Here is a 24,305-nt window from a genome sequence, read left to right on the forward strand (position 1 = left end):
CTTGTTTATTGGGGGGGGGGGAAATAACCCTTTAAAAATGTCTGCAACAAGCTCATGTAACTTTGATCCTGTAGTTGCCAAAGTAAATATTATTTTTTATTTGCATATCTTGAAAAGTGCCATCTAAAAATGTATCAATGGATCAAAACAAACATTTTCAGGAAAGTGGCAAGATAACAAAAGACTGAAAAAAAACCTATGTAATATTGAAATAGTCATCCCCAAATAGATCTGACATTGTGTAAATCTAAGGTAGGTTTAAAGAAAGAATTAAATAAATAGCCTCTGTCATCAATTACAACTTTATAACCTGCACTTTATGTATTACTTGTTGCATGCACTTTATATATTACTTGTTGCATACCCTTTTAAGCTGCCAAAGAATTCCTCAGTAACCCGGTGAATTAGCAGAACATCATCCCTGATCAGTGTGATGCATTGGGAACCCTGAAGCGCTGATTTCCAAAGCTCCAAGCTTGCCTGGTGTAAGTTGAGTGCAGCGTGTGACAGCAGAAATCCAACTGCAAGCAGAGACAAACAAATATTACGTTAAGGCTATCCACAGTAATACCTTAAATTTCTCGAGTGGAAACAAAATAAAATGCCCCCATCATCTTATAAGCCTATTTGTCACTTATTGTAATAGGAAGAGCGATTCTAAAATACCCTGCTAGTACATCCTGAATTAATAAAGGAAGGTCGCTCGTATAGGACCTCCATCAACTAAGCAAGAGCGGCCCATTCTCCCTATAAATAAAAATATAATCTCATGCTTTATTTTTCTATGCTGAAAGTGAATTGTTGCAATTATACAGTATATTGCAGACTGGATGGTGATAGGAAGGAGATAGATTTGTTATAGGGTCTAGGTTTTCTTAGCTTATAAAAAGAACTTGGCTGACATCTTAGTTTGTTTTAAAGATGGTTAAACAGGTCAAATTAATAAAAAAAATATCCTAGAATGTTGTATCACTTAGATGTGTCATTAATGCCATTTGTAGGTACGAAATTACTGATATCTGGTAGTCAAACTGCTGAGACCCCAAAACTTGGCAATCAGATCAGCAAATTAACAGTTAAAGAGGTGATTCACCCCTTTTCATTACTGGCCACAACAATATTATGTTGAGAAACAAGGTTTCACTCAAATACCTTGTGTTGCCAATAGTACCTGTGAGTGACGCTATTGCAATCCGCTCACCCCCTTCACATGACCCCTTGGCTCTGTGACCTCTGATGTCCGGTGATGTCACGTCAGCTTAGGCAGACCATAGTCTTCCTGAGTGACTGGACTGTGGGCGGTGTTTCACCTCTCGTCATAGCTCAGCATAGTTCCTGTTTGCACGCTCTGCAGGGAGCAGGGAGATGCCGGGCTGTGATGCCAGGTTGTGCCGAGCAGTGAAACTCTACCCACAGCCCAGTCACTCAGGAAGACTGTGGCCTGCCTCAGTTGACGTGACATTACCAGACATCAGAAGTCGCGGAGCCCGGTGATCACGCGAAGGGGGCGAGCAGATCACAATAGCGCCGCACACAAGCAATATTGGCCACACAAGGTATTTGAAACATTGTTTCTCTACATATTATTGATGAGGCCAGTAATGAATAGGGGTGAACCAACCCTTTATACTTAATACATCTCATAAAAAGTCTTATACTAGTCATAACTATGCACTTATAGAAAAAAGTGATGTATATTGTTAAATCTTTACTTTTAGTGCTTAAATACTGTACACATAAATATGAAATCAGTGTGCCAACTACATAGAAAATGTGACAATAATGACATTACACATTGTAATATTTGTAAATGGGTCGTGACAGATGTTGTATGGATGTTTTGGGTTCCAACATATTTTCCCTGCTGTTTAATAAGGTAATCGTGGAAATTAATCCAATAAATCCCACGGAAGCATAAATATATTCAGGGATTATGTCACAAAAAAACAGACTGTAGATGAAGAGATTCATATATATATATATATATATGTATATATATATATATATATATATATATATATATATATATATAATCTCCTTCCCAATTTCCTATCCACAGGATTACATGTAATAGTCAAAAAAGTCCCTATGATTTTCTGTATAATCCAATGTAATCCATCCAATTAAAGGGAACTTGTCATCTGATTCATGTTGCCTGAACCGCGAGCAGCATAAATCAGAATCGGGCTGCATTATTGTAGCTGTATGTGTTTTACTCTGAAATGCTGGGTGATTCAGAGAAAATATGCTTTAAAAAACTGGCTGCGGAAAAATCAATTTAGCTGACTAGTCCAAGAGGTGGGTCCTTTGTGGCTTCTCACCACATTGCTCCTCTAGATTGACAGGATTCTCCTTATACACAAACATAGTGAGAGACCTGTCAGTCTAGGGGAGCGGGGTGGGGAGAAGAGGTGGGCACCTGCATCGGACTGGTCATGAATCTCCTGGCAGGTTCCCTTTAACATTTCCATGTTACAAAACCCCACGTCAGAAGGACTGCAAGTGAGCTCCCAGCCTTGGTCTATGGGTGCATACATGAAGACTGGATGCTGCACATACAGCTCTTCTGGAATGGGATTGTGTCTTCATGAAGGGGGCTGCTTTCAATATTCAGATGGTATAAAGGGGTAATAGAAGCTAAGAGGAGATATATTTCTGAAAGTTGATGCCCCCTTCCTCTTTTGGAAATGAAAACCGATAATCAAGGTGTCCGATATCACCAGTGCTATTTTTTATTGCAGTTATAACACACGGCTGACATAGTTGCATAAATCACGTCTATTGCGTTATTGATACTGTCACATTTTCTAACAATTGTACATACTTTTGCTTTGTCTTGATACAGTAAGTATAGAATGACGGAAAAGTGAGTATAGATAGGACAGAGCATTAAGCACTAATAAACCTTCACAGGATTACTCTGATATCCCTTCATTAAAGGGAATCAGTCATGTAAAACATACTATTACCTTGCAGATATAAGGTCAATCTGCAGGTTAATACCACTGTGAACCTACCTGGCGCCGACACTGAGAGCTCCGCTGTCAGAAGGAAATTAACTTTATTCCTCCCGTCCCAGCAGTGTTTCAGTCATTAGTGTGGCGCCAGCATGGGTTTGGTCACCACTCAGTGCATAATGACTCTGATGACTGAAATCTGAACACTGCTGGGAGGAATAACGTGAATTTCCAGCAGTGGGGCTCTTGGTGCCAATGCCGGGCAGGTTCACAACACTATTAGGCCTGTTTCACACTTCAGTAAAAAACACAGACATTTTTCACTTACATGTTAAAAACGCATACATCCCTCTATGTGCCATGATTCATAGCACACATGTGTTCTCCATGTGCTATCCGTGATCTGTGATAGCACATGGAGATCAGGTACTCCAAACTCACCTGTCCCCGCTCCTGTTGTCCATAGTGATTAGTCTCCGGCTCTTCTGTGTCCGGACACTGCTGTGTCACTGCTGCTGCTACTTCCAGGTCGGCTGTGCAGTGCATATTCATGAGAGTAATAGCCGGCTTGGAAGCAGCAGGCAGCAGCGGCCGAACACAGCATCGCTAGAGAAGGTGAGTATAAAACGTTTTTTATTGATAAGAAATTTTTTTCCTGGTACGTGTTTCACGGTTCAAACCATAGGTCCGTGGGACATCAGTGATGCCAGAAAAAAACGGACATGTCACCGTGCAGAAACACGAACGTGCATGCTCGCCACACGGAAACACGGTCAGTAAAAAATCACTGATGTGTGCGCAGGCCCATTTGATTTTAATGGGTCTGCGTATGTCCGTGATTCTAGTACGTATAAAAACTGTCACATATGTACCAGAATGACTGATGTGTGAAAGAGGCCTTAGACAGCAGAATAACCTCATATCTGCAGGTTAATAGCATTTTTTAAATGACACGTTCTCTTTAAGAATCTGTTTCTGATCATGTTCGTTTGCTTGCAGACATCACTCTTAAGCCTGCTTTACACGTTGCAATTAGTTGTACAATCGCATTTGCGATGTGACACGCCCAGGTTGCATACGGGATCTAATGAGATCACACGTAGGTCGTTCATTTGCTGTCACACGTGCGTTAGTAGTCTATGTTAAATTGATCAATTTTATGTGCGATCCTTTAGATCATGTGTTTTGTGACGTATGCATTGGGCACCTTTTTTTTTTATTTATTGACTTGCCAAGCGTGTGTAATGTGTAGGGATGCGTTTTTACTATGTCATCTGCCATTCAGCTCTGCTACATGGCCGCTAACAGCAGACACAGACAGCCATGTAGCAGAGCTGAATGGCAGATGACAGCAGACACAGACAGAGCCGCACTGTCAGAATGAACTCGGGTGAACTTCACCCGACTTCATTGTCATGCTGCGGCTCTGTCTGTGTCGCGTCCTGATTAGCGGTTGTGTCGCCCGGGAACCAGGGGTACTCAGATCCGGGCCACGAGGTCACTTTTGTGGGTATCACGGTGGTGTGACCCGGTCTGTGATCCAAGGCTCCACAGTATAAAGAGATTTGGTAAGGGAGATTTATATTGTCCGTGACGCCACCCACGGTTGTGGTGATTGGGACACCACCGCTGCTCTGGACGGGGATCCCGGGAGTGATGGTATGGAGCAGCTAGATGTTAGTTCTCCCCTCCGTGGGTAGGGGGTTGGTTGTCCCGGGGCCCGGTGATGGGGTAAGCAGGGAGCAGGGCGCAGTGCGGTGCCCGAGGGCACGGGTGTACTCACAAGTAAGTCACACGGAGTCACTGGTAAACTAGGAATTGCCGGTGTCCGCAGCCTTCGGTACGGGGGTGTTAGTGTCCCACACACGGTGCAGCAGCCCTTGTTGTTCTTTCCCTGCAGCCAGGTGCCTTTCTCTCCACTCCCTTCCTCTTTCTCCTCAGCCGGGAACGGGGAGTCCACTCCCCTGTAGTGATCCGGGTCACCCAGGTACTGAGGGGCCACCACCCTGTTCCGGCTAGCTCGCCCCTTCCTCACTACAGCCTGTCCCGGCCCTCTCGGAGCACGCTTTGCTTTCAGCCTGGGAGCTACAGCTCCAGGCTCCACTTCTGTCTCCTCTCCAAACACTCTGCTCCAGCCCCTCCCCTCTGCTCTGCTTTTCTCCTACCCTGGGGGATGTGGTTTGTCTTGCTGCATCGGTGTGGGATCATATTACCAAGGAGGATTAACTTTTTCTGTGACAACCTGGCTGTGCCAGGGCGTCACACGGTCACCTGTGAAGGGCTCACCGGTGACCGCTAAACTCCTGAGTAACTGAATTGAGCAGCCCTCTCTCATACTCACCGATCCCCGATCCCCGGCGCTGCACGGCATTCACACTGCTCCGGCGGCTTTTACTATTTTGAAAAAGCCGGCCGCTCATTAAACAATCTCGTATTCCCTGCTTTCCCCGCCCACCAGTGCCTATGATTGGTTACAGTGAGACACGCCCCCACGCTGAGTGACAGGTGTCACACTGCACCCAATCACAGCAGCCGGTGGGCGTGTCTATACTGTGTAGTGAAATAAATAATTAAATAATTAAAAAAAACGGCGTGCGGTCCCACCCCCAATTTTAAAACCAGCCAGATAAAGCCATACGGCTGAAGGCTGGTATTCTCAGGATGGGGAGCTCCACGTTATGGGGAGCCCCCCAGCCTAACAATATCAGTCAGCAGCCGCCCAGAATTGCCGCATACATTAGATGCGACAGTTCTGGGACTGTACCCGGCTCTTCCCGATTTGCCCTGGTGCGTTGGCAAATCGGGGTAATAAGGAGTTATTGGCAGCCCATAGCTGCCAATAAGTCCTAGATTAATCATGTCAGGCGTCTCCCCGAGATTCCTTCTATGATTAATCTGTAAATTACAGTAAATAAACACACACACCCGAAAAAATAATTTATTAGAAATAAAAAACAACAAACATATACCCTGGTTAACCACTTTAATCAGCCCCAAAAAGCCATCCATGTCCGGCGTAATCCAGGATGCTCCAGCGTCGTTTCCAGCGCTGCTGCATGGAGGTGACCGGAGCTGCAGAATACACCGCCGCTCCTGTCACCTCCACGCAGCAAGTGCAGACAGCCGCGCAATCAGCTGAGCTGTCACTGAGGTTACCCTCTGTCACTGGATCCAGGGGTGGCCGCGGGTAACCTCAGTGACAGCTCAGCTGATCGCGCTACTCACCGCCGCTCCGGTCAGCTCCACGCAGCAACTGAGATGAGTAGCGCGATCACCTGAGCTGTCAGTGAGTTTACCCGCGGCCACCGCTGTATCCAGTGACAGCGGGTAACCTCAGTGACAGCTCAGCTGATCGCGCGGCTGTCTTCAGTTGCTGTGTGTAGGTGACAGGAGCGGCGGTGTATTCTGCAGCTCCGGTCACCTCCATGCAGCAGCGCTGGAAGCGACGCTGGAGCATCCTGGATTACACCGGACATGGAGGGCTTTTTGGGGCTGATTAAAGTGGTTAACCAGGGTATATGTTTGTGTTTTTTATTTCTAATAAATTATTTTTTCGGGTGTGTGTGTTTATTTACTGTAATTTACAGATTAATCATGGAAGGAATCTCGGGGAGACGCCTGACATGATTAATCTAGGACTTATTGGCAGCTATGGGCTGCCAATAACTCCTTATTACCCCGATTTGCCAACGCACCAGGGTAAATCGGGAAGAGCCGGGTACAGTCCCAGAACTGTCGCATCTAATGTATGTGGCAATTCTGGGCGGCTGTTGGCTGATATTGTTAGGCTGGGGGGCTCCCCATAACGTGGAGCTCCCCATCCTGAGAATACCAGCCTTCAGCCGTATGGCTTTATCTGGCTGGTTTTAAAATTGGGGGGGACCGCACGCCGGTTTTTTTAATTATTTAATTATTTATTTCACTACACAGTATAGACACGCCCACCGGCTGCTGTGATTGGGTGCAGTGTGACACCTGTCACTCAGCGTGGCGGCGTGTCTCACTGTAACCAATCATAGGCGCCGGTGGGCCGGGATAGCAGGGAATACGAGATTGTTTAATGGGCGGCCGGCTTTTTCAAAACAGTAAAAGCCGCCGGAGCAGTGTGAATGCTGTGCAGCGCCGGGGATCAGGGATCGGTGAGTATATGAGAGAGGGGGATAGACTGACATGGACAGAGAGTGAGGGACAGAGATAGTGACCGACTGACAGAGATTAGTGAATGACAGACATTGTGAGGCGCTTCAGAACGCAGCTTTTCAGCTGCGCTCTGAAGCGGACCTTATTTAAGCTGCGGTGCAGAACGCACACCTGCGCACATAGCATCAGACACCAAAATCGTATGTGGGATGTCACACGTTACAATTGACTAGGTTCGTGCAACAAAACGCTCAATTCTAGACAAATACGATGTGTTTGCGATCAACGGTTTTGCGTTCAATCCTGATCGCACGTAGATGTCACACGCAGATACCTCACAAACGATGCCGGATGTGCGTCACTTACAACTTGACCCCAACGACGGATTGTGAGATATATTGAAGCGTGTGTAGCGGGCTTTACTCTGTTGTACAGGACCCGATATTAAATGACATCTTTGAATGAATAGACAAGACACTTACTCACGATCCATCGTTCCATTATCTCAACAGATAAATATTCACAAGGCATCTGAAACAGACATATCAGTATTTAGACACAATAAACTAGACTTGCTTGGGAATTGCCAGCAGCATTTTACTAAAAATATATTCTATTCTCTTCTACAAATAATTCAATAAGAATTAGGCCGAAGAAATGCAGAAATAAGGCCAGATATACATTACATGCAACATTATGTGATAGTTTAAAAAAAAAAGGAATTTTATATATTAACCCCTTCACAAACAGGCAATTTATTGTTTCTGAGTTTGTTTTTTTTTCCCTCCCATTCTTCCAAAAGCCATAACTATTTTATTTTTCTGTCAACATAGCCATTTGAAGGCTTGTATTTTGCGGGACCAGCTGTAGTTTTGAATGACACCATTCATTTTACCGAACAATGTAATGAAAAATGAGAAACAAATTCAAAATGGGATGAAATGGTTGTCTACCTCTTACAGAATTTCTTTTAGAAAAGCGTGATCACTGACAAACTACAAATCTGGTGTTTTGATTTTTTTCCCTTTACGGTATATGGCCTACCAGTTCATTCATTTTAGTTTTTGTTGGGGAAAAGTGAGTAATTCAAGATTTCATTTTTATATATATATATATATATATATATATATATATATATGAATATACCGTATTTTTCGGATTATCAGATGCACTTTTCTTCCCAAAAATTTGGGAAAGTGAGGGGTACGTCTTAAAATCTGAATGTAGCTTACCGGGGTGGTGGAGAGAGGTCAAAAGAGCCAGGGGAAATGCTGAGGCGGCTGTGCAGGGGCTGCGGTGGCCATGCAGGGGCTGTGGCGGCTGTGTGTTGTCTGCAGCCACTGTGCGGGATCTCCGGTGGCTGCTGCTGGGGCGGCTGTGCGGTGTCTGCAGCAGCTGTCGAGTGTCTGCGCGGGGTCTCTGGCAGCTGCAGCGGCTGTGCGGTGTCTGCGGGGGTCTCTGGCGGCTGGACTGGCGCTACAGAACTAGTGGTGACTTCAAATAATGCTGCCCTGAGTCGGCGCGTGTGCAGATGGAGCTTTCGACTCAAACTCTCATCTGCACAGGTGCCGCCTCCGGCCCATTGATCTCCCTCCAGCGGACTTCAGGAAAATAGCGTCCAGAGGTGGGGCTTGCGCAAATGAGATCTTGGCTTGCCATTGAGCGTAGAGCTCAATATGCGCTGACTCCGGGCACCATTTCTTTGAAGCCCCCACCACGTACAGCCGCCGCAGAAGCTACCCCAGCATGGCAGCCCAAGCCTCCGCCGCGGCCCCAGCACAGCCTACAGTTACTGGGACATCCACTGCCCCTAATTATGCTCTTGAATATTCACTGAACTGCAACTAAAAGTAACAGCAGCACAGCGGTGAGACAGCAGTGCAGGAGATATTAGCACCGCGGACAGCAGTGTCATGGACAGGTGAGCTTAGAAGTGCTTGATCTCTGTGTGCTATCACGGATAGCACACAGAACACGTGTGCCAAAATTACGGCACATGGACGGCCATATTCATCTTTAACACGTCAGTGAAAAACGTGTGTGTTTTTCACTGACATGTGAAAGAGACTTAAGAAGGGGCCAATGGAGGGGTGCAAGAACAAAAGAAAAAACAAAGCACCAGATTCAGGAGAACAGCATATTTATGGGAAGTGACAGGTCCTCTCTAGTGATTAAAAGGCTTGGCCAAGCACTAGAGATTTAGATGACAGTGTGGTGAATGCATTCTTATAAATGATCTGTAATAGTTGTTTTGAATGAAAATGCCATAGATCACACTGAAAAATCCCTGACAAACTGCGGATCTGTATCAGTTTTGTAGATGGGGTGGTAGCATTAAATATTATAGGGGTTAGCCTATGAACAAACTTAATTTTAAAGTTTATTTTAATCAAAAGATCTTGGAATAATAATTTATACAAATGAATGTGTTTAAAAGTCCCTGTGCTGAGATAATCTTATATATGTGCTTCTGTGTAATGGCCGTGTCTGACCGTACAGGGACATGGTCTGATCATACCACAGCTCTTGGGCAGGGGAGGAAGCAAAAGAGTATAAAGACATTACAGCACAGGATCACAGCTGATTCTTTTTTGAGAGGTGAAACATTTCCCTGTCTGTTTTTAAAATGTTTTAAAGAAAGAATGATATGACAGCCCATGCTTTATACTTTATACTTTTTTTAAATCCTCCCCTTTCCAGGAGTTGTGGTATGATCAGACCATGTCCCTGTACGGTCAGACACGGCCATTACACTGTACACAGCAGGGACACATATATAAGATTATCTCAGCACAGGAACATTTTTTATAATCACATCCAATTGCGAAACTAATTATTATTCCAATATCTATTAATTCATTATAATGAACTTTATATGTGGAAAAAACCCTTTAAGTCACAATATTTAGCTCATGATCACTGCTCCCGGCCAGTTGTCTGTTAAGAATATTTTAATAATGTCAATGGCTGCATCTGACGACTGAAAAAAGGCAGCACATTGATATATGCATTCAGTCTGCGTCTGTCAGACTCTTGTGTAATGAAAAGGAAGAACTAATCGTTGGTAGCAAATCTAAATCTACATTTTTTTTGGTCCTCTCAAACCGCTACTTTTTGGGCTTTGTAATTATGAAAACCATGGCTCCAAATAGGGACAATGTTTATTTGAGCTAAGGTATACTATGAAATTCAGGCTTGACTGAATGTTGATTACAAAGGCGATTTTATTTAGGATCAGGCGCTGGAGTGATGATTGTATCTTGAGTTCATTATGGTGGGAATGATCTATTCTTACTGTGCTATAATGACATGCAAGAAGGTAATGCTGGCACTAAAGGCGGATGGTATTGGTAATTTCATCCTTGGGTAGCTCTGAACTGGAAAAGAGGTTTGGTTCTTAAGTACCTAAAGTTGATCTTTGATAGAGACTACGGGGCAGATTTATCATTGATGTTGTGCCTATTTTTTGTTTTTGGTGTATTTTAACTGTTTTTCATTTCCACCTTTTTCCTCTTTTCATTCGTGCCTTTTTTTTTTTTAAATAATTTTTATGTGTTTGTTTAATCTGTTTTTAATTTTGCCAAGATTGAAGCTTTCTTGATGGTTTTGCCTGATTCATCATTTGAAATAAGAAGTCACAAAAAAAGTTAAAGGAAAAAATTAAAGTAAATTTTTTGCTTTCCACAAAATTCATGAACAGCATGCACCACAGCAATGAATACCATAAGACACAAAGAAAAGTGACTTGCAAAACATGCAAATGAGGAATCGGGAAGTATGATTCCAATAAAATGTACTTCATATGCAATGACATAAAAAATAAAACACTAAGAGCACAATTCATTAAGGTTTTTACACCAGAATTCTGGTGTAAAACACCTTAATAAGTTTTTTTGCGCAGCAGTGACTTTTGGTGTTTACACGCCAGTCTCGGCAAACTACACCAGTTTGGACAAAACATGGGTGGGACATGAGCGGGATGGGGCATGGCTATGCTCCCCCATCAAATTCATAAAAAGTTATGCCAGAAACTGGAGGCACACACCCAGTGTCAGACTGGCTACCGGAGGAATCTCCAGTAATACCAGGCCTGGCCGCGGTTAGCTGCACTGAACTACGGAGCTCTCACCTGAGCTCCGGAGTGCAGACTGGAATGAACTCGGGGGACTTGCAGGACTCAACCACGAGCACCAAGTGTTACGGGGGGCTGTCTGATAATAAAACCTAAAGGAATGTAAGACAGTCAGGGTCCACCGTGCAAAGACTCTGCTGCAGACTATGGCAGAGGATAAGGGGTATATAAGTGTGCCACTGTAAATAATGATAGCACAAGTGCAGAGTGCAATACCTCTGTTATACTCACAGAGGAATATAATTAGAAAATAAAGCAATTCCTCCCTTACTTGGAGGGTGTGTGGAATAGTCTCTGTTAAAGATCACAGAGACAAAAGCAGTGAGTGTGACATGGCACCTACCTAGGTCCGTTCCTCTAGTGGTGCCAGGAGACGCACAGCAGCGTAAGCCGCACAAAGCTCCTACCTGCGTTCGCTCCATTAGTGTGCGAGGACACGAACCACTAGATATGGCACCTGCCTAGGTCCGCTCTTCTAGTGGTGCAAAAGAGACGGACAGCAGCGTAAGCCGCACAAAGCTCCTACCTGCATTCACTCCACTAGTGTGCGAGGACACGAACCACTAGATATGGCACCTGCCTAGGTCCGCTCTTCTAGTGGTGCAAAAGAGACGGACAGCAGCATAAGCCGCACAAAGCTCCTACCTCTGTTCGCTCCCCTAGTGTGCGAGGATACGAACAACTGCCACACGCAGTATAAGGAACGTTACCCTAGCGGCAACGTACACCTACGAGTAGAATCACAAGGCCCAGCTCCACTAAGAGGTAAGGATACGGACTGCAGCCGAAGCTGTAAGGTATAAGAACGCTACCCTGCCGGTAGCGCTCACCTAACATAGACAGAGAGATGCCTAGAGGAACGTGCACAGAGCGTCTACTCGCATGCATGAACCAAGAGGACTGAGCGCCGGGCGGCGTGCGTCAGGGTCTTATATAGACTCTGTGCCTCATCCAAGATGGAGGACACCAGAGCCAATCCGCTGCCAGAATGACAGCAATGACGTCACGCTGGCCTATCACCGAGCAAAGCGTTACAAGCACATGACCAGCGACCAATCGGCATAGAAGGTGTCAGAGATATGTGACCACATGTCACAAGCACATGACCAGTGGCCAATCAGCTTAGAATGTGTCAGAGACATGTGACTTCGTGTCAGCGATGATGTCACCCGCACATGTGCAATGGCTCCAAGATAGGACTTAGTCTCCAGCACTTGCACATGTGCAGTAGCAAGAAATCCGGACATAGTCTCCAGAGCCACAGCAACCGTAACACCAAGTGATTGATTCCCTGGCAATTGCGGTTCAGTTCATAACAGCTGCAGACAGACTGGGCTGCAATCCAGAGCTCAGGTGACAGCTACGGAGTGCCGCCCGGCCTGTCTGCGGTTGTTATGGACTGAACCGCAATCGCCGGGGAATCAATCACTTAGCGCTCGCGGTTCAGTCCAGGCTGCATTCCGGAGCTCAGGTGAAGGCTTCAGAGTTCAGTGCAGGTAACCGCAGCCAGGCCTGGTATTACTGGAGATTCCTCCAATAGCCAGTCCGACGCTGCACACACCAGTTAATGGGTATGTCTACCCCATGAATCAGCTACTTCGGATTCCAACGAGCCCTTTCATTAAGACTGGCGTGCACAGCACTAATCTTAATAAATCGAGCCCCAAGGATTCTATTCATCAAGGTGTTTTAGACCAGATTTCTGACATAAAATCCGAGAAAGCAGCAATTTTTTTATGTGCAAAAATGTTACTATTTTTGATGTTTCTACACTAATCCCAACCATTTACATCAAAGTGAGTGGAGCTGAGGCAAGACGGGATGTGGAGAAGCTTTTCTTGTCAACTTAACCAAAGTTTACACCACTTTAATGGTGAAGGTACACGGATGTCATAAGATTCACCTAATTTATTATACGACTCTTAATGAAATGAGAGAATCTTACTCCAGTTGTGCTTTCATTGAAGCTGCAGTCTTAACGCTTCCTTGTCTTACCGTGTCTGATGTACATGGAGAAATCATTGCTGCAGGATTGTTGAGGAGGTTTAATAACTGAGCCCCTCTCCACTGATCAGCTGAATGAGACCGCAGACAGAACAAGAAGTGCAAAGACATCAAGGCATCAGTAACCGTCTAAGGAGGAAAAGAACAAACATACTTGGCATGAGTGTGAATAGAATTAAAGTTGGGAAATGTATATATTGTAGTAATCACATGATACTTAAAGGGAATCTGTCAGCAGGTCTTTGCTGCCTCATCTGAGAGCAGCATAATATAGGCAAAGAGATCCAAGATGAATCCAACATTGTTGTGACATCAGAGTATTTAGATTTAGCAATGCAGCAGAGCTCAGAAAGTTAACCTCGCCCACAAAAGGCTCTATATTTACAAAGTCTATAGACAGAGAGTTGCTAATCAGAGGGGTAGGGACTCGGGAGCTTCGGCGGACTAATGTAGTCCTGTAGTACCATGCCTGATGAAGTGACCTGAGTAGTCTCGAAAGCTTGCTATTATTACCATCTTTTCAGATAGATATTAAAAGGTATCAACCACTGAGGACTTCAGTTCTTTAAACAATTTTTTGTCCTGTCAATGATAACCCGAGGTCACTGTAAGTAATCAACAGCACACAGGTAATAAATGATGCATTGTTAAACTCCGTGTGTCCACCTCTATCTCCAGCTGTCTTCAGATTACAAAACCTGCTGACAAATTCCCTTCCCATTCATCATAATAAATAATTTTATAGGCAGGAAAACATTAACAATTGCAGTTCATTTGTCCCAAAAACCTGTATAGAATAATGTTTAGCCACAAGAGCAAAGTACATATAATGAATTCAATCCAGGTCCATACTAGCTCACATGTTACTTACAACTACAGTGCCTTGAATAAGTACCAAAACAGAGGAAGGGGGTGACCCCGCTCACCTGTACCCGAGATCAAGTCCAGACCGTGCACGGAAAGAAAGAGGTAGGCAGACCTTAGCATCAGCATGAATAGAGTAGAAATCCAGCAATCTGGTCCAAAATAGGTTAAAAATAGGTTCTTTCTTTATTTCATGTTCAAGTTAAAAAAAAAATTCCATCATGAATTCAAAGGAATAAACGTGAGAGGACGCGTTTCGAACAGAGTTTGTTCTTAGTCTGTCTCTAGTAAATGGACACTGACAGTGATTAAAAAGACATGAAACCGGACATAGAATCTGAAAAGACTGCACAGATTCAAGGTAATTAATTGGAGTAGTTCACTCCCATGGGAAATAAGTGGTTATATCAATACACATACAACATATCTTTCTTTAAATTCATACCCAGGGGAGTTCTAGTGTCCATTGTAAAAATCCACTTGATTTCCTTGCGACAAAGAATATCTTTAAGATTACCACCTCTTTTTGGTAGACACACTTTCTCAATTGCATTAACCTGCAGTGAATCCATGTTGCCCGCATGCACATTGAGAAAGTGCTGCGATGCTCCAGATAATCCTCTAGTAGTTGCATTATTTGCATCATATATATGTTCAGACAGCCTCTTTCTCAATGTGCGTGTCGTGCCACCTATATACTGCAGATGACATTTAACGCATGAAATCAAATAAATAACATTGCTAGTACCACAATTAAAGGGAACCTGTCAGCAGAAATTTCCCCTAAAACCTAACAGATTCCCCCTCTGCAGCTCGTGGGCTGCATTCTAGAAAGGTCCCTGTTATTATTGTGCCCCCTTTCTGACCAAAAAAAAAGAGTTTATAAAGAGGTACCTTTTTGGCTTCGGATTCTATAAATCAGACACGGGGGCGGGCAGCCTGATGGCCGTTATTCTGCCCCCTGGTCCTGTATGCCGCCCCCATCGCTGATTTCCATACTTTTGGACGCCGCCCACTGCTCCAGCCATCCCCGCGCATGCCCAGTGCCAGTCTCACGGGACTGAGCACTGTGACTGTTGGTGACGTGTGCGCAGGCAAGTGATTATGGGCGGGACTGTGACTGTTATCAGCAAGTACCCGCCCATAATCTCGTGAGCGCGCAAACTTCTCCAGCGTCACACTGTGCTCAGTGTAGATGCTAGACTGTATGGGCTGCTTCCAGGGATGACATCCCTTTGTCACGTGATAGTATTTTGAACACGCCCCTATCACGTGACAAAGGGACGTCATCCCTGGAAGCAGCCCATACAGTCTAGCATCTACACTGAGCACAGTGTGACGCTGGAGAGGTTTGCGCGCTCACGAGATTATGGGCGGGTACTTGCTGATAACAGTCACAGTCCCGCCCATAATCACTTGCCTGCGCACACGTCACCAGCAGTCACAGTGCTCAGTCCCGTGAGACTGGCACTGGGCATGCGCGGGGATGGCTGGAGCAGTGGGCGGCGTCCAAAAGTATGGAAATCAGCGATGGGGGCGGCATACAGGACCAGGGGGCAGAATAACGGCCATCAGGCTGCCCGCCCCCGTGTCAGATTTATAGAATCCGAAGCCAAAAAGGTACCTCTATATAAACTCTTTTTTTTGGTCAGAAAGGGGGCACAATAATAACAGGGACCTTTCTAGAATGCAGCCCACGAGCTGCAGAGGGGGAATCTGTGAGGTTTTAGGGGAAATTTCTGCTGACAGGTTCCCTTTAATCTTTATATTTATTATTTATAAAAAAATTTAAAGATATTCTTTGTCGCAAGGAAATCAAGTGGATTTTTACAATGGACACTAGAACTCCCCTGGGTATGAATTTAAAGAAAGATATATTGTATGTGTATTGATATAACCACTTATTTCCCATGGGAGTCGAACTACTCCAATTAATCACCTTGAATCTGTGCAGTCTTTTCAGATTCTATGTCCGGTTTCATGTCTTTTTAAATCACTCTGTTAGTGTCCATTTACTAGAGACAGACTAAGAACAAACTCTGTTCGAAACGCGTCCTCTCACGTTTATTCCTATGAATTCATGATGGAAAATTTTTTTTAACTTGAACATGAAATAAAGAAAGAACCTATTTTTAACCTATTTTGGACCAGATTGCTGGATTTCTACTCTATTAGTGCCTTGAATAAGTATTCATGTCCCATGAACTTTTCCACATTTATTCACATTACAGCCACAAACTTAAATGGATTCTATTGGGATTTTATGCGATATACCAACAGAAAGTAGCAAGTGTTTGTGAATTGTAAAGGAAATGATACATGGTTTTCTAAATATTTTTAAAAATATAAATCTGTAAATTGTGATGTGCATTTGTATTCAGTCCCCTGTAACCTGATATGCATAAATAAAATGTGAGTGAGCAATTGCCTCTAGATGTCACCTAATTAGTAAATTAACTCCACTTGTGTGTAATTTATTCTCTGTATGACTGTAGCTGTTCTGATAAGGCCTCAGAGGTTTGTTAGAGAAAATTAAGGACCAAACATCATCATGAAAAGAAACACACCAGACAGGTCAGGGACTAAATTATGGAATAGGAAAAAGCAGGGTTAGGCTATAAAAAAATAGCCCAAGCTCTGAACGTCTCACACAGCAGTGTCCAATCCATCATCCAAAAATGAATGAAGTATAGGGTGCTTTACATGAGATAATCTATCCTGGGATAGATCGTCGGGGTCACGTTTTTTGTGACACACATCCGGCATCGCTTGCGACATCGGGCTGTGTGACACCTCCGAGCGACGCAGTATTGCTCATAAATCTTGAGTCGTGTACTCGTCGCTTGGTTTCATAATCTTGTTTAATTAAGATGGCGCTGGTTGCTCATCGTTCCCGGGGTAGCACATGCCACTCCGTGTGACACCCTGGGAACAATGAACAGCAGCTTACCTGCGTCCTGCGGCACCCGCCGGCTATGTGGAAGGAAGGAGGTAGGCGGGATGTTTACGTACCGCTCATCTCCGCCCCTCCGCTTCTATTGGCCGGCCGCTGTGTGACGTCGCTGTGACGCCGAACGTCCCTCCCCCTTCAGGAAGAGGATGTTCGCCGCCCACAGCGACGTCGTATAGCAGGTAAGTGCATGTGACGGGGGTTAACGACTTTGTGCGCCACGGGCAACTAATTGCCCGTGACGCACAAACGACGGGGGCGGGTACGATCGATCGTGAAATTGCACAATAGATCGTACTGTGGCGCCCTGGACTAGCCAGGTCGTCACAGGTACTACAACACACACCCCCACCCCGAGACAGGCACATCAGCCAGACACAAAATCCTTGTTGCCTCCCTCCAGGGGCTGATGTCCACACCAGGTGGGTTGGAGCCAGGTGGTTGGCCCCACCCACAGAGGAGTTCACAGTCCTGGAGGCGGGAAAAGGAAAAGAGATCAGTTAGGGGAGTGGAAGTGAGAGGAGTGAAGTGAGGAGTGAGAAGGAGCAAACTGACCGTGTCCGGGTGTGTGGCCCGGGCACTAAGAGCAAGGTTGGCAGACGGTGGTGGCCGTGTTCAGGAGAGGCAGATCAATGCGGAACCGTAGGACCGGGGTCGGGCGGTGGCCCGCCGGTACCAAACCGGGGAGCGAAGTGAAGCCAGCACACACCGACAGGGCCTGCGGACCCCGACCAGGCTTGGAGTCGCCGTAAAGAGGTCAAATCCGTTAGTGACCGGAACCCCAGGGGTTTCCTAACATTCAAGACCCGATAGAAGGCAACCGTCCGACCAGTAGAAGGAAATACAGCTACCACCACAGCTAGAGTTCCAAGGGCCAGAGCCTGCGGGCAAAAGGGCTCCTCCGGCACATATACACGCTGGGGAGCGGGTTACCGTTGGGAAGCCATCGGGACCAAACATACACAAAGGTGCAGGGAAAGGCAGCCACCACCAACCGTCTGGGAGAAACCACAGCAGCTGGCTGCGGGACCTGTCCATCTAGCTGTTTGGTTTACCAGAGACTTTGCATACATTTGTGGCTGAGTGAGTACAACCGTGCCATCCGGCACCGCGTTGCGCAGTCCAGGCGACCCTGCACCTTGCCAGCCCTGCCTCCCCGTCACCTCACTGGGCCCCGGGACCACCAACCCCTACCCACGGAGGGGGAAAACAACATCCCAGCTGCTCCCTACCATCGCTCCTGGGATCCCCGTCACCAGCAGCGGTGGTGCCCAACCTCACCACAACCCGTGGGTGGCGTCACGGACTAAAATCCCCCAAACCAACCACCCCTTTCACTCACGGGCGAGGAGCGCCGCTCGAGCCACCGAGCAGCCATCGCAGTAGCGCCGGACCCGAGCGTTAGTGAGCGCAGCGCAGTGGCGTCCTCCCCGCCCGCGACAGTACCATGTAAAGCAGGCATAAGGCAACACTGCAAACCTACCTCAGCTGACATCCCAAGCAAGGAGAGCACTAATTAGGGAAACAGCTAAGTGGCCCAAGCTCAAATGGGGGAATCGGTCCACTGGATAGTCATACAGTTAGGTCCAGAAATATTTGGACAGTGACACAAGTTTTGTTATTTTAGCTGTTTACAAAAACATGTTCAGAAATACAATTATATATATAATATGGGCTGAAAGTGCACACTCCCAGCTGCAATATGAGAGTTTTCACATCCAAATCGGAGAGAGGGTTTAGGAATCATAGCTCTGTAATGCATAGCCTCCTCTTTTTCAAGGGACCAAAAGTAATTGGACAAGCGACTCTAAGGGCTGCAATTAACTCTGAAGGCGTCTCCCTCGTTAACCTGTAATCAATGAAGTAGTTAAAAGGTCTGGGGTTGATTACAGGTGTGTGGTTTTGCATTTGGAAGCTGTTGCTGTGACCAGACAACATGCGGTCTAAGGAACTCTCAATTGAGGTGAAGCAGAACATCCTGAGGCTGAAAAAAAAGAAAAAATCCATCAGAGAGATAGCAGACATGCTTGGAGTAGCAAAATCAACAGTCGGCTACATTCTGAGAAAAAAGGAATTGACTGGTGAGCTTGGGAACTCAAAAAGGCCTGGGCGTCCACGGATGACAACAGTGGTGGATGATCGCCGCATACTTTCTTTGGTGAAGAAGAACCCGTTCACAACATCAACTGAAGTCCAGAACACTCTCAGTGAAGTAGGTGTATCTGTCTCTAAGTCAACAGTAAAGAGAAGACTCCATGAAAGTAAATACAAAGGGTTCACATCTAGATGCAAACCATTCATCAATTCCAAAAATAGACAGGCCAGAGTTAAATTTGCTGAAAAACACCTCATGAAGCCAGCTCAGTTCTGGAAAAGTATTCTATGGACAGATGAGACCAAGATCAACCTGTACCAGAATGATGGGAAGAAAAATGTTTGGAGAAGAAAGGGAACGGCACATGATCCAAGGCACACCACATCCTCTGTAAAACATGGTGGAGGCAACGTGATGGCATGGGCATGCATGGCTTTCAATGGCACTGGGTCACTTGTGTTTATTGATGACATAACAGCAGACAAGAGTAGCCGGATGAATTCTGAAGTGTACCGGGATATACTTTCAGCTCAGATTCAGCCAAATGCCGCAAAGTTGATCAGACGGCGCTTCATAGTACAGATGGACAATGACCCCAAGCATACAGCCAAAGCTACCCAGGAGTTCCTGAGTGCAAAAAAGTGGAACATTCTGCAATGGCCAAGTCAATCACCAGATCTTAACCCAATTGAGCATGCATTTCACTTGCTCAAATCCAGACTTAAGACGGAAAGACCCACAAACAAGCAAGACCTGAAGGCTGCGGCTGTAAAGGCCTGGCAAAGCATTAAGAAGGAGGAAACCCAGCGTTTGGTGATGTCCATGGGTTCCAGACTTAAGGCAGTGATTGCCTCCGAAGGATTCGCAACAAAATATTGAAAATAAAAATATTTTGTTTGGGTTTGGTTTATTTGTCCAATTACTTTTGACCTCCTAAAATGTGGAGTGTTTGTAAAGAAATATGTACAATTCCTACAATTTCTATCAGATATTTTTGTTCAAACCTTCAAATTAAACGTTACAATCTGCACTTGAATTCTGTTGTAGAGGTTTCATTTCAAATCCAATGTGGTGGCATGCAGAGCCCAACTCGCGAAAACTGTGTCACTGTCCAAATATTTCTGGACCTAACTGTATATTCCACAAATCCAGCTTTATAGAAGAGTGGCAAGAAGAAAGCTATTTTTGAATGCAAGACATAAAAACTTGGGAAGCTCCACTGTGTTGAACTGCAGCTCTAAGCTCTCAGCCTTCTGGTTTTTGCCTGTCATGGCAGGCCTATGGGCTAGGTTTTTTCCAGCCGGCTACCTATGGCAACATGGGGTTTTTGAGACCAAAACACCAAATACGATTAACCATACCTATGAAGGATGATTTAAAGATTTAGTGTGACTTTCATACAATGGTCACACCTGCTACCAGTCTACAGGGATTTTCAACAGCAAATTATTTTTATTTACAGATGCAGCTGGGTCCACAGGATATGGTGCCATTTATGTCAACGAATGGTCTGTGGCCAGCTGGTCAGCCGCATGGGATGAGACCTGTCTGTATTAAGAGTTTTCAAATCCCCTAAAGTACTCAAAACTTGGTTCTAGTGATGTGTTAATGAAATGATGGTTGTTCTGGTGATGTATTCATGTAATTTGAAGCCCTTTGTGTTAGCTCAGTATGGCAGTGTGGCCCTTGGACCAAAAAATATTGTGCACCAATGATCTAGTAACATATATACTTTTATAATGAAACAACCATTTTTTTTTACATAAAGGAAAAATATTAAGATAAATCAAAGTACTAATGACTATCCTACCTTAGTATGAGGCCCAAATTCTTCACTTAGCTTCTTCAGGGGGTGATCATACTCCAGTAACATCTGACCAAGCCGAGCAAATGATGGGTCACTTTCAGAAAGACAGTAAAATGAATTATTGCAGAATTAAACCTCTGTAAAACCATATGCCACATATATTTGTATAATTTTAGGTTATGCCAGGTCTCATGTATACATACATTCTAAGCATGCTTAAAGGGGTTGTTCTCTACTAGGACAACCCCTGCTCATTCCCCATGTTTGACTCCTGTAAACAGGTAAGAAAATGCAACAGCGCAGACAATGAGGAGACAGTGGTAGTTAAACCAACAACAATTAATTTACTTGACACAAACAAGGAAAAGATGATTTTGGCAGAGCATCAAGGAGTAGTGAAAGTGATGGCAAAAAAATGAACTATATTACAAGAAACGAGGCAATAGAAAAGATCCAGCTGGACTCCAACAGATGAATAAAAATTCTACTTTATTTCAACTTGACTAAAAAAAATCCATGTTGCAGATAATGACACCGGCTTGTACACACTGATGAATGGCAGAAATATACCACACAACGCGTTTCAGCGGACCTGAGGAAGGCATTCCGCCGAAACGAGTTGTGTGGTATATTTCTGCCATTCATCAGTGTGTACAAGCCGGTGTCATTATTTGCAACATGGATATTTTTTTAGTCAAGTTGAAATAAAGAAGAATTTTTATTCATCCGTTGCAGTTCAGCTGGATCTTTCCTATTGCCTCGTTCCATAGTCTTCTCGACTTGCTGCCGTAATCCGTGCCGGACCATAGGATATTACCAGACACACTTATTCAGACTTGTCTCTGCAGTGGTGAGCGGTTTTTCCCATCTCTCTATATTTGCAAATATTACAAGAAAAACACAGCAATTTAGACAAATAGAATATAAATGCAATGCTGTATGTGCACTATCTTTCTATGTTTATTATTAAGTAACAGCTATCATTGCTGGTGTCTTATTACTAATATCTAAACATCAGTGTCATTCCTGTACCAGTGACTGTTGTAATTCTTTGGCCTACAAAAACTGTCAGACTGGCTGTAACGTGAGCCAACAATACTACCCGCTAGACCGCAAGTTCCAGTTGGTGACTTACTCTGGACCCTCAGCATGCTGACCACATTTGTTCTCTGAAGCTCAACCTCAGTCCCCACTTGGTATCATATTTTCACAAGGAAGCGATGGATCACCCAGATGGTCCTATGAAATGGCCTGGTCGTCTCCCCCTCTTGGCTCTGGCTGTCAAGGGGCTAAAATGATAGAAAGCAGCCTCTGCTATCCTAGGGGTCAGAAGGTTGCGGCGCATGGCTACAAGCACATCTGCACTGGATGGAGCTGCTTTGCTTTCCTGTTAGCCTGCATTTACTTGTGCTAGTGCTGCAAGGGTTAAAACTGTTCTTTTGTGTCCTCAGGTCTTTTGCCCTGGCCTATGTCAGCTGTTCTGTTTCATCCACTCCCCTCTGGTATAAATACTCACTTCTTAGCTTGGGTAATTGCCAGTGATAGCCTGCTATATCTTGGTATCAGTGTGAGCCATGGAAAGAAAAGTCACTTTGCAACTCATTTCTGGAGATAGTTGTCTGGAAGTTTATTTTACTCCTGTTTGTCTTATTCTCTTTGTGTCTTTATCATAGAGCTAGACTAGTGTTCTTTTTGCCCTGAGCACTAGTTAGGACAGAGCTAAGAGTAAGCCAGGGGTAGTGCTGTGGACTTTTCTTTTTTGCATAGGAGTAGGAATGTGATCGCCACAAAGGGTGAAAGAATCAGTCTCTGGATGGCAGGGAGCTCAGGGGTGCTTAGAATAAATGTCAGGTGTTACCCTTATTGTTTATCCCTAATGGCAAAATTCCCATTTCCATCTGTCTCACGGTGTGCCATTTGACTCCTTAGTGGAGTGCGACACTGTCTCAGTAGGGTTGGGTCTTCTCCCGGATCTAGTCTCAGGTCTTCTCTTGGATCTGTTCTTGGATCTGGTCTGGGGGCTGTAAGCCCAATCAGTTGCTGACATGACCGTCCTGCTAGAGGTCAAGGTGCTGACTTCTCTCCTTCTTATTTTTCCTGAGTCTTTTATATATGCGACACAGCTGTCATCTGACCCGGTGTCTCCTCCAATCTCACCCCCGAGGAAACATGCACTTCACTCCTTAATTCCTGCTTGTCCTTTCTCCGTCTTTTCTGACCAGCAGATGGCGATGTTCACTTATGGACACTCTGCAAGACATTTACTGTGTGCATCTTCTAACCTGTGTACTTCCTTACACTCCATTATAATAAAGAAATCTATATTCACCTTCCCTTTCACCGCTTTCAGACATATGAGTAATCAACCGGAAGTGAGTGGCCAGCCGCAGCTCTCATTTCCTTTTGATTAACTCATACGTCCAAAGGAGGGCAGAGAGAAGCCGGCAGTGATTGGGTGTAGGACTTGCAGGAAATCACGTCTTCATGTGAACCTGCGGAATGTGAGGACCGTCACCGCTGGAATGGCACTGGCACAGGAGATACAAGCTTTTCTATTTTAATGGGACCAAAAATGGGGTATGAGAAGGGACTGTGCTAGTAGTCACTATGATCAGAACAGATTCTTAATGGCAATTTCTGGACTACACCTTTAAAGTGTTACCCACCTCTGGCCTTGAAGCATTTCAAATGCACAGTTGTAAAGAGCAATAAGTGTTTTTCTGTCATCAATCCGAGACATTAGCAGAATTACGGAGAAGTATGTCACTATCAGGTCTAGATAACTCTTTGTAAAGGTGTAATTAATATTCTGCCAGATAAAGAGAAAAAAAATCAATAGTAAAGTAATATTCAAATGTTAAATATTAATCAGAATATACAGTAGAGTGTGTTAATACCAGCGATACACTGGAAATTTAGTTTTGTGGCAGAAAAGTATTAACCCTTTCGTGACAGAGCCTGTTTTCACCTTCCTGATTGTGCCACTTTTTTAAAATTCCGACCAGTGTCACTTTATCAGCAATAACTCTGGAACGCTTCAATACATCCCGCTGATTCTGAGACTGTTTTTCATGACCCATTGTACTTCATGATAGTGGTAAATTTTAGTCGATACTGTTTGCATTTATTTATAAAAAAAAAAAAAAATGAAAGTTTGACAAAAAATTTGACCATTTTGAAACTTCGTTAATAAATAACATTTGCTATCTACTTCACATGTCTACTTTACATCAACATAATTGCTGAAATATATACTGTATATTTTGTTATAAGGTTGGAAGGATTAAAAGTTTGTCAGAAATTTCTCTACTTTCAGCAAAATTTACAAAACCAATTTTTTTTTTATACGGACCATA

The 24,305-nt window shown here is 44.6% G+C and overlaps 2 protein-coding genes across 2 annotated transcripts in view; one reads left to right on the plus strand and one right to left on the minus strand.

Moving 5' to 3' along the window:
• The window catches only part of NCKAP1L (NCK associated protein 1 like), a 418,971-nt gene that overhangs the window by 304,436 nt on the left and 90,230 nt on the right, over nt 1–24,305 (minus strand). Inside the window, exons 5-9 of the mRNA XM_075337171.1 lie at nt 23,616–23,758; nt 20,953–21,043; nt 13,225–13,362; nt 7,580–7,628; nt 365–521 (exon numbers count right to left, since the gene is read on the minus strand). Of these exons, the coding sequence (XP_075193286.1) occupies nt 365–521; nt 7,580–7,628; nt 13,225–13,362; nt 20,953–21,043; nt 23,616–23,758 (578 nt within the window). The remainder of the gene's footprint in view (nt 1–364; nt 522–7,579; nt 7,629–13,224; nt 13,363–20,952; nt 21,044–23,615; nt 23,759–24,305) is intronic.
• Nucleotides 1,489–24,305, plus strand: part of LOC142292075 (protein D7-like) — a 169,287-nt gene continuing 146,470 nt past the window's right edge. Inside the window, exon 1 of the mRNA XM_075337174.1 lies at nt 1,489–1,556. The gene's annotated coding sequence lies outside the window, so the exon portion shown is untranslated. The remainder of the gene's footprint in view (nt 1,557–24,305) is intronic.

Source organism: Anomaloglossus baeobatrachus, chromosome 2, assembly GCF_048569485.1.
Source record: "Anomaloglossus baeobatrachus isolate aAnoBae1 chromosome 2, aAnoBae1.hap1, whole genome shotgun sequence".
Taxonomy (NCBI): domain Eukaryota; kingdom Metazoa; phylum Chordata; class Amphibia; order Anura; family Aromobatidae; genus Anomaloglossus; species Anomaloglossus baeobatrachus.